Below are 11,852 nucleotides of genomic sequence, written 5' to 3' on the forward strand. Positions count from 1 at the left end.
AAAAGTCGGTGTTAAAAGCTCATGCTAAATAAAATTACGCGTACACAGTGCTCACGCTAATGCCAGACATTATCACCAATGGCGATTATTTAATCCCACTGGCTATTATTTCTTAAAATTGTCTAAAAAAAAATGGCGATTATTTTATCCGCCTACATCAAAAAAAAAATTGCCTCTACAAGTTTTCCAGCGCATGCCAAATGCCTGTAAATCGGGCCATCAAGCAGGAAAAATCAATAACGAGATTACCTGTGTACACACTCGACCCTGTGTATTGTCATACACGCGTCAATACTTCTGCGACATCGTGGCCTAGAGCGTTTTTCTGAATCAGTGTCCGACAGAAGTAATATATTTCGGAAAAACGTCTTTAATCTCCCAGTGCTTTACCAATTATCTGTAACTTAGATTTTCGTTATTTTTTCGCCAATTATTATTTTAATCGGCATTATTGAAAATTGCAGCGAATATTGTCGGCTGGTTTAGTTTTTCACGCCGTTTTTTTCTGCAATTAGATTACTTTGATCTTTTCTTGATTAAATAATTATTTAATCGCCATCAACTAATTATCCCTGGCATTACCGCTATATGTCGTCTGCTTCAACATTTCTTGATGTGTGATAATGATTTCATTTTTTTTGTAATTATTTTGTTTACGTTTCTCAAATGATCTTGTAATTGATTTAAAGTCAGCAGGCGCTAATTGTCGTCTGCTTTAATGTTTCTTTATAATAATAATAAGAAGCCGATTTTGTTATTTTTCTATAATTAATGTGTTTTTGTTGCTAAAAAAACTAATTAACGTTAAAAACATTCTACACTTTTCAAAGGTAAGTGGAATAAAAGCTTGAGTTTTACAATGTTGCTTTTATTCACGTTTTCACTACTTTCTGAAAACCGTACCATTCTACTACGCATGTTGCAAATGTCCGCCATCTCGCAATTTTAAATTATGTATCTATGAGTAAAGTAAAGCACTGCAATATGATATCACATTTTAAAACAATATTTTAACCAATATTGATTGCGTATGCGCAATATTGTGGTTTTTATTTTCTGCAGTCAAACGATATGCATTTTTTATTTCATGTTCAAAAGAGGTATCTCGACATGTTTTCGGACAGTCGTTTTTGGATACGGTACGGTTTGTCGATTTTAATTTACTTTCGGCGTTCTTTATAACATTTTTATAGAATGACGAACACATATGCGGTGTTACGGATGGTCTGGTTGACAATATTTCGCATTGTACTAACCAGAACTTGCACCTAGACAGACTTTCAAAATTAAACAATTTGAAAGAGCAGTTTTCTTATTTTATTAATAGTACTTTAATTAAGTATTTATCTTTTTGTTTTAAAGTATATATGTATGTAACTGTAGCTGATGTCTGGTTTGTTAAGTCACACCTTGATTGTATTCTTTTGTAAAGCCATGATAAATTGATAATATTTTATAAGAAAATAACACTGATATTATGCTTGTTTTAAAATCCAATAGATATACATTTGATAAAACGTAGATAAAATGAGATTCATTGTTTTTTCTATTTACCTTTCGTACCATTTTGCGGAAAAGTCCGCGTCGGTTTTGTCTATTATTTTTTTTAAGGAAAAAAATATGGCTATTATTTTCTGAAGGCCAGTGTGACACTGCGTACATGTTACACGGTAATGCCTTGTTCTGATTGGTTGATATTTAAATCTGTTTCATAATATGGCAAGAGGTCAGTGATATTGTGATTTAAGCAGAAGCAACTGAAGAATTTATGCCTTTTTCTAACTTCAATTCGACAATATTTCAGGTAAAAATGGACTTCTGAACTAAAACTGCATGAGTTGGTAATGTTATTTTGCAATTTTACGCAAATTGATGAAAATTTTAACTTTCTGGTTTCCAACACATAAAAGGTGCTTCACCAATTAGTTGCAATAATTCAACTCTCAGCTTTATAACCCAATGCGCTGCTGAGAGTTGCAATGCGCTCTCTCTTGTCCATGGGTGAAAAATGTTATCAACAATGCAAGGGTTAAGGAACACTGAAACTGCAAGAACTCATTAAAGTTTACCTGTCTAAACCACAAACTCATCCAAATGGAACCATTAAAGCAATAAATAATTGCTTTTTATTGACTTAGTTTTTCTTTTGTAAGCTGTATCTGCCATATTGGAAAATTGACCCAATATTGGTTACGTCGCAGTACACCAATATTTTGCACATCGGGTTATGTGATGGAGGCTATTAAAGTCGACAACAATATCGAATATTCGACACAGAAAAACTGTTTCAAATTTAAACATAAAAATGTCAACGAGAATAGTGTGTTGAAACATTGTCGTATTTATTAGAGTGCATGCAAAGGATAACGTCTGTATGTTGCCTTTCAGGTAAATTTAACATGTTTATTAAGTTTATTCATTATTTTTATCAATATGTCTCGAACGACGTCTGTTTAGTAAAGCGCACGGATTCTCTGCGCTGAACTGCACCCTAGCTGAAATAATTCGCGTTCAGAATAAATCTGAACGCTGAAACTCCGGTCTGCAAAAACCATAACGAAAAATAAATACAATACTATTATATCAATATGCTTAAAATTGCAAGATAACATTACCAACTCATAAAGTTTTAGTAAATTAGTCCATTTTACCTCAAATAGCGTCGAATTGAAGTTAAAAGGCATAATTTGTTTCAGTTAAACTTCTGCTTAAATCGCAATACAATCACTGACCTCTCGCCATGTTATGAAATATTTAAATATCAACCAATCAGAAGAAGGCATTACGATGTAATAGGCTGCGTTATCGATTAAAATCTAAAATCTAATTTAAATGCCGTATACAGCGGGCACAGCGATTGGAGTTGAAAATGTGAGTAGTGTGCTAATCATCAAAAGACTCTTAGGCGGCAATTTATATTGACTAAATGGCACCCATGTTTATACAGGGGTGCATATGGACTCCCAGAGCCGCCATAGCAATACAGGGCCCTCAATCTATTAAATCTGCTGCCGAAATTAGGCGGCAGTGCACGACCTGAAAAGTATACTTTTTTCCCCTTTTTGGGGGAAAAATTCCCCCTAAAAAAACAAATATTTTTTTTTTTATAGAAAGATGTGTCTCATGATTATTATATCTCAATTCTATTTCAATTTAATCTTGTCAAACATACTTAATTATGAAAAATGCAATGAATATAGTGCAAACATGTACAAATGTAATAATGAGAGAGTAAGTAAAAAAAAATCCCCCAAAAAGGGAAATGCCGCGAAAATTCCCCCTTCTAAGGGCTGCGGACCCCTTCCCCCAAAGAAGTGTGAGGGCCCTGCAATAAATAATCAAAAGCTCCGTGAGTCCCTTTATATGGACTATTCACCGATGAGACCTTCCAAAGAATTTAGCCCATATAAAAAGTATCTCTAAATTCTTTGCGCGTCTTATAAATGAGACTATCAACCAGCCATGTAATAGTTAAGTTAAAGCCAGTAAAATCAGAATCTTTAAAAAAAAATCAGAAAAATGCAATTTCATATGTTATGCTTGTGATGCCAATATTTTACAATAAAATGTTGTCAAACTCAAAGATCCATAACTAAGACTAGGATGGCATCCGAAATAAATTAATCCGGCAACTACATCAGTCATTGAGGAGGAAACATACTCTTGGCCTTACTAAAAATAACATTACTTCTATTAGCGGTCTTAATGCTTGTCGCTCGTTGCATGGCCTCATGAAGAATACTATTTCTGAACCGTCGGAATGCCGAAAAAGCTCACGATTTTCTGAATTAATTTCAGCCGTCATTTTAAACCCCTCTCTTGTTAATCGTTCAAAACGGTCTCAATTTGAAACGGTTTATCACAATCCGGGTCGTTTCGCCTTAATACCCGTTCGCCCTAGGTCGTTTCGCCTTAATTTATGGGTCGTTTTGCCCAGGTATGTGTATAACACATACCCGATTCGCACTAGTTTTTAGCAAAGGTGAGTTTACGCACCTATGCTTATGGTATATACCACATTTCGAAAATCCACATCCATCGGTTGCCCTTTATGAAGCCTTACCTGATCAAATATCAGACGAAATATCTATTTGATTTAGTATATGGTCATTCTTACAATTTTTTTTTGGAAACGTTTTTCTAACGTTTTCTTCCAAGAATATTGCTGACACCATTTTTAGTGAATTTTTCTAAGACCGTTTTATGTCAAAAAATCTTCTTATAACCTAAAACAAATTTCGTTCGTAAAACAATTCTATCTGCACTATAAATCTCAATCTCCTACGCAGTGGCCTCCCTTATACTAGAAGTTACTGACCGGGCGAAGCAAGGGAAGTAATTGCTGTAAGGAGTTTCTATAAAAATCTGCATTCAGAAATCTATTCAGAACTCAATCTGTTGTGCACGTCTGCATCTAACGCTTACCACAAGTTTTACGACAAATTCTTGACGCAGACGAATAGGGTAGCGTCTATTTATTTGTGAAAAGAATAAAGAAAAGAATCGATACAGATCTGTCCGTGCTTAAATTTTGAAAGGCTTGGGTAATTATTTTTCATAAGCGTTTCAAACACTGATGTAAATGGAAAGATTATCTATTTAAATAGTCGGTAATTGTTTGAAATTATTGATTTGAGAAATTCGCGGATGGCGATATCGAACTACATTATACGACGTGACGCCATTCTTCCCTGTATCTTGCACCTATGCTTTTAACGCCATCGGCAATCTCGTTAAATATACAGCATTTCAAAGGGGTTTATCTTTAGATTGTCACAAGCTGAATTCATACTTCCTTTTGAACTTTAACTACGATGTTTGTGGATAAGGGGATAATAAGAAGCACATAAATGGCAATCTTCTGTATTGTTTCTTTCAATGTTTATTTAGCACACAACAATTTATCTAATACTCTATATAGTTTAGGGTAAACAAGTCACCAATACATATTAAACGAACAAAATCAATATTAAAAGTATATGCTTATTTAGGGTGTAGACAAGAAAAAAAAAGTTTGTTACTCCATTCATTTCCCATTTCTAAAGCATAAAATTGTATTCAAATTGAGTTACTGACAACAGCAACAAGACATTACAAGTATGTGGTACACATCAGTTATTCTTTTTTTTATCTCAATAAACGGTTGTCACAATCAACGTCTCTGTCACACTTGTGTTCTGTATATTTCACGAGTAATATAGTTACCGGTATATGTGTAAGAGGTGTGAAAGGTGTTATATACAATGTACTTTAATATATTATTCAATTAAAGATATTTGGTATGTTAATTAATCTGCTTTAATTGTAATTCAAACTAGAAATGGCGCGGCAGAGGCCGACGCGTATAATCCCCACGCCGCATGTTTGACACAAGGGTGCCCAAGGGTTGGTAATGGGGCCATGCATAGTTGAGATTGACCGTATTGTCATAAGAGAAATTCAGAATCAATTAGAAGTGAATCGGTGTAGAAATCAAGAAGCTATAGTAAAAGGCAATTTTGGCTGGGTGTGGCCTAGTGGGCGGGGCGCGCCAGGGTTGGCAATCAGGGGCCATGCATAGTTGAGATTGAACGTATTGTCATAACAGAAGTTCAGTATCAATAAGAAGTGAATCGGTGTAGAAATGAAGAAATTATAGTAAAAGGCAATTTTGGGTGGGTATGGCCTATGTGGGCGGGGCGCCCCAGGGTTGGTAATGGGGCCATTTATAGTTGATATTGACCGTATTGTCATAAGAGAAGTTCAGTATCAAGTACAAGTGAATGGGTGTAGAAATGAAGAAGTTATAGTAAAAGGCAATTTTGGGTGGGTGTGGCCTATGTGCGCGGGGTGTCCCAGGGTTGGTAATAGGGCCATGCATAGTTGAGATTGACCGCATTGTCATAAGAGAAGTTCACTATCAATTTGAAGTGAATCGGTGTAGAAATGAAGAAATTAAAGTAAAAGGCAATTTTGGGTGGGTGTGGTCTATGTGGGTGGGGTGCCCCAGGGTTGGTAATGGGGCCATGCATAGTTGAGATTGACCGTATTGTCATAAGAGAGGTTCAGTATCAATTTGAAGTGAATCGGTGTAGAAATGAAGAAATTATAGTAAAAGGCAATTTTGGATGGGCGTGGTCTATGTGGGCGGGGCACCCCAGGGTTGGTAATGGGGCCATGCATAGTTGAGATTGACCCTATTGTCATTAGAGATGTTCAGTATCAATTTGAAGTAAATCGGTATAGAAATAAAGAAGTTATTGTAAAATAACAAAAAAAAAATGAGTGAAAATCTCTGACCCAGCCCCACCCCAAACCCCATAACTTTTGACCCGGGGGTCAGATCAAAATTCCAAATAGTGCAGGGTCGCACATATGCTCATAGCTACCATGTGTGTAAGTTTCAAGGTTCTAGTGCTTATAGGGTAGGAGGAGATAGTGGCCAGGACGGAAAAAAAGCGTGGGGATAACTTAAATAAGGGCGAAAAAAAACACTTGTAAGGGCGAAATGACCCAGGGCGAAACAACTCAGAGTGACCTAAGACGAACAGGTTTTAGGGGGAATTGATTGATACCGGTTTATTAAATGCTGCTTATTATTTTAGTTTGACAGGTTCGCAACTCCATTCAGACCTAAAAACTTAAAACATCATTTCTTTAATAGAATCAATTATTTTAAATAATTGAAATGTTCTTTTTTTTATTTTGTTTGTTGTAATAAGCGTCATTATTTAGTTACTGCTTTAGTTACTGCTCAATAGTCTTTTTTTTTCATTTTTACAAAATAAAGGTATAATGAAAACGACACCCGCTTTTATATTTTTTACATGTTTAATTTTGTAATATATATTTTGTATATATTTTGTACTAGTCACTTTAATTTTCAACTATTTTCCGATTTACTTTCGTCGACAATACACAAATCACTGACATGTTCCCCGAAATTGTTTTATATGCAGTAATCACTAGTGTATGCTTTATTAACATCTCCTCGCCACATTCACGGAAATCATAATGTTTGAAAATATGTGCTCTGTACAGGCACATTTCATTTTATTAATTTCGACTCTAGAAGTAATAAGCTGTCGTCCGGAATCCCATAATCGTTTCCCAAGCACCAACCTTTTCAAAGGCCTTATAGGCGACGGTGTATTCATCGGAGCCCTTAGTCAACTCGTGGCTAGCCGAGAGCAGATGTGGGCCCCGACGGATGACGGTCGCGCCGCACTTGCACTGCCAGTACGAGCGGCCGCTCCTGGCGCTCTTCCCACTGCAGAAATCCGACTTCGCGGCCGCGCTTGTCTGCCTCACATTGGGGCCCGAGAGACCGTGTTTGGCCCGCAGGTGGTCATTCAACCGGATGTATGCTATCAGGATCCCATCTTCCTGTAGGCAGAGTGGGCAGACCCTCAGCTTACTCTTGTTTTCGGACATTTTCTGAAGTAAAAATTACACAGTTCAAGTAACAATCCAATATTTTTTTGACACGTACGGAGCACCATACTTTTTGCATGCCGTTCGAAAACACCTCGCGAAAACTATTATTTTTCGCCATACTCACCCTAAACGCTGCAACATTAAAACTTCACATGTGAAAACAATATAACAATGCATCTATGGTCAGTTTACATATGTCTGTACTCACTATCTCGCTGCAAATCACAGACTTACTATATAACGTGGCTTTGTTTACATCACGTGGGTGGTTTATGGACGTTTCATGCCACTACCAGTTCGTACCACTGATATTAATATATTTGCATTTTAGTACAAATAATTTCACATCATTTATTCTTGTACAGAAAGTTAATTTTAAATAAACAAAATATGCAACCTATGAATAATTTGTTTGTTCGTCATTCGTTTTCAAACACCTTCAATTGTTTGTATAAATATAGGAGTGCATTACGTTTTTTGGAGTGTAAAATATTTGTCACAGTTATCTTTCAGGGTGAAACCGTTGTTCAATACCGGTATACATGATTTTTAATCCAATTACGCAAATGTTATGGGCCATTGCCCTAAGGCTGACTAATGGGATTGTTTACCCTCGGGACTTCGGTTATAAACCATTGCCCGAGCACACTGCTTAACATAAAACTCTGCATAAAAAAGCCGATTTTACTGGGCTGTACCATTGATATAAATAGAAAACTTTGCAGTGTTGGTGCGGTGCCTTAATACAAATCTATTGGTTTAAAAATATCTAACCTTTAGTAAGATTGTTAAAATAATTATTGGTCACAGTTGCATTTAACATCCTTGCTCTGCATGTCGATAAGGCCTGTGGTGTCCTATGGCTTACGTCTGGGTGCCTCTTCAAAAATCCAGCAATCCAATCCTTGCCAGGAACGCCATTTCTAAATGGGGACTTAATTTTGAGCTTACGGACGATTCTGCCAATCTTCACCTGCAACATTCGTCTGGTTATTCCAAATCCCTACAACAATAATAATATATGATGTATATGATGAATATCACCGCATTATATCAATAAATTGATCGTTTAATTTGTTAATACATGTGGGTGCTGTGAAACAAAATAAGATTCGCATTGTCGACCAATAATTAATACGGAGTTTTTATGATATAAGTAACGGAGTAAAGAACAATTAATAAATGCAAATGGTTTATAAATTAAATCCGCTTTATCGTTGGAAACAATTTGCTACTGTAATAGGCACAGTGCTTTAATGTCCGCTTCTTGGAATCGAGACCACATTTTGCGTTGCGTATGTTTGGTTTTAACAACGGCCAATAAGCGCAACAGGACGTTTGAAATGTTAATTTTAAAAATCTTCATTGATTATTATTTAAACTTACCAACATTTTAAAAACATAATGTGTATTGAACATGACGCATGAATCACAAAAACAGTTTCAACAGGCTAGTGTACATAGAAACAGCTACACACCATGTTCGCTGCCCGTTTAATTTTTTCAACTAGCTCCACCTCAACTTCGGTTGGTATGACTGTGGGTCGCCCAGCTTGTGCCAATTCGTCGACGTTGCCGCTGATCCGGTTTTGGATGGTCATGACTGGGACACCGATTTTGCTAGAAGCTTTCCGGTACGACATCCCATGTCTTACCGCACCCACAGCATCGAGGATATCCTTTTGAGAATACATTTTGGGCATTGTGGACTGTAAATGACAAAAAACAAACACAACTCATAATTGGAAATTTATTGATCATTTTACAGAAAATACGGAAGCTCTATTAAAGAGTGTTGGCGCTAATCTCGTCCACGTGGTCAAGCAAGTCACAGTCCTGCAAAACTCTAACAACGTTCCATGCGAGATGCACTATGCTAAGTTTGTCCCTATCAAGACTGCAATATGCATTCCATATCACCTGCTGATTATACACATTTTCTGTCAATAGCGTTGACAGTTTGGTGAAAATGTCAAAAATAAGATGATGTTCATATTGCGTTTCACGCAAAAACAACTGGCACAAAAGAACGTGTATTTTCAGGCCGGTCGCCCCAAATCCAATTGATCTCAACATCAACGCATGTGGGGTTGTTCTAAATTGGAAACTCATGTCTGTAAACAAATAAACAACAACTATATAGAACATTTCTTTTCTGTATAAACATTTAAAACACTTTTTTTCATTCCAAAAATTTTAATAGATATATCGACCTTATTATCAATATTGTTTTCGTATAAATGCGTACGAAATTACCCGCACATAACTTTTACTGGTAAAAATTAATGCGGGTAATCTCGTACACTTTTATTTTACATATTACTAAAACAATAATACGATTTTAACATATATGTTGAGCTTAAAAAGAAAGAAAAAATATTTCATAAATTATTTTTAACACACAACCTCGCACACATTTCATAACAACTAAGATAATCTTATTACCGTTGGAGTTGTCGTTTCTGAGCGCTTGCTGATGATGCGGGAGAAAGCGGGAAATTTAAAATTTCGCGCCAAATACGTATGCAGCCAATCAGATTTAGACAGTAACGTCATCGGCAATCGATTTCACGAAGCGCACATTTAAACAAGCGAAAAAAGTACTATAAGCGATATAGCGTAATTCAGTGTTGTGTAACCAAACATAGAAGATATGAACAATAAATTGATAGTGTACGAAATTAGACGCCCGTACGGAATTAGCCGCATCGACTCTATAAGAAGCGTTAAAAAGACGCAGTACTTTACAATGCCTAACGCTGTTAAAAAGCGGCGTTTTTATTGGTTGATGCACTTATAAAACGATGGCCCTGATTGGCCGAAATTTCTTATTAAGGATTGCAAGTAGGTCAATCCGTTTATAAATAGATTTTCCCACGGCTGACATTGTACTTTAAGAAAAAGTAAACAATAATATATGCCAAAAATAATATGATTATAGGTGCTACCTAATTTACGGGCAAAAGCTTTTTAAGTTTTTTTGATAACCATGTATTATTATTAAATATATGGACATGATTGTGTTCAAAATATGATAATTGTTGCAATAATTTAGTAATGCATCCAAAAAAATCAATCTTAAAACGAGTTACATGTTCCAAGCTTGAAGATCTAGCATCTTATATATTTTTTTGTTTTCTAGCCACAGGAATTTATAGCTGGTTCGATGTCTGTGGTATAGTGGATGGGGTGTCTGCTAACTGGCTTAGTCACTGGGAGGTCTCTGTATTGATCCTTTAAGTGGGAGCATTCTTTAGATAACCCTAAAGACATACTATGGCGTACCATTTGGGTTGAAAGTCAAGAAGACCTACACGTTAAAAAGAGAAATGTACGTCGAAGTACAATAAGTACGTCGACATGAATATAAAATACACTTCCAAGTATATATTTGTACGACTAAGTACAATTTGAACTTTGAGATACATGTTTGTACTTCTACGTACACATTTTCTGAACAGCCAATCAAAACACTAGTCTCTTGAGCCGCTTTTCCTTCAGATTTATTCATAATAAATGTTTAAAACTTTAGTTGAGGACAAAATGAATAAAAATATCAGAATGTCAAAATAACGTCACATAGAAGTTTCAAGTATTTAATGCATTGAAATAGATTATATACAAATTTGAAGAAGATTCAATTGTTACCTTTTTAAAATTAAAATTGTTCAGCATATTGTGCGTCTGAAATGATCATGCGGGGCGGAGTATCACGACCGTCCAGCGCATTACTGTGTTGGAAATTCCCAACGGTAACCAGTTACCAAGCATTAATGGGATAAATAATGTATTATAAACTCCCCGTTGGTGGTATTTTGTGATAACCATAACTTGCATAAGTCAGAGGTTAATTCCGCCACGCCAGGTCAATAAATACGCACAATATCTATGAGTTAGCGGTCGATAGTCGCATAATTTGGTATTAATTATAATAATAATAATGTTTCATAAATACGCACAATATCTATGAGTAGGCGGTCTATTGTGGCATAATTCGGTATAAATAATAATAATAATGTTCAATGTCAAAAATCTTTAAAAGCAACAGACGTAAGGTGTCTTCTGATTGGCTAACACTCAAGGGTCGGTGAAAATTGTACGTCGAAGTACATTTCTCGATCTACTTAGTAGGTCTTGCAGACTTTCGACGTCATGGTACGTCATATAGACACTAAGTACTGGTCCTACTCAGGAAACAGTTTGTTTCATCAAATGTCTCAATTCAACTTGACAGCTTGCTAAAGCAGTTGCATTTAGCATACAGTACACTGATTTAACATAATCAAAATCATGTGATGTGTCAAATCAATTTTGATTGACAAATTTGACAGGATTTTTGTTTAATCCAATAAGTTTTAGACTGTCAAATAACACACACTACGTATTGAAAGCCATACCTGGAGCTTTCGTCTGTATATCACTGACTTCATCAGAAG

At 35.8% G+C, this 11,852-nt stretch overlaps 1 protein-coding gene across 2 annotated transcripts in view; it reads right to left on the reverse strand.

The window, feature by feature from the left end:
• LOC127871536 (ras guanine nucleotide exchange factor P-like) overlaps window positions 1–7,716 on the reverse strand; it is a 42,232-nt gene extending 34,516 nt beyond the window's left edge. The window contains exons 1-2 of one of the 2 annotated variants that reach the window (XM_052414569.1): window positions 7,651–7,716; window positions 7,102–7,416 (exon numbers count right to left, since the gene is read on the reverse strand). In XM_052414569.1, the coding sequence (XP_052270529.1) occupies window positions 7,102–7,413 (312 nt within the window). In that variant the 5' untranslated portion in view covers window positions 7,414–7,416; window positions 7,651–7,716. Of the gene's footprint in view, window positions 1–3,688; window positions 3,824–7,101; window positions 7,417–7,650 lie in introns of those variants that run through there. The other variant, XM_052414570.1, reaches the window with a different exon arrangement.
• Between the last annotated feature and the right edge of the window lie 4,136 nt (window positions 7,717–11,852).

This window comes from Dreissena polymorpha, chromosome 3 (genome assembly GCF_020536995.1).
Source record: "Dreissena polymorpha isolate Duluth1 chromosome 3, UMN_Dpol_1.0, whole genome shotgun sequence".
NCBI lineage: Eukaryota > Metazoa > Mollusca > Bivalvia > Myida > Dreissenidae > Dreissena > Dreissena polymorpha.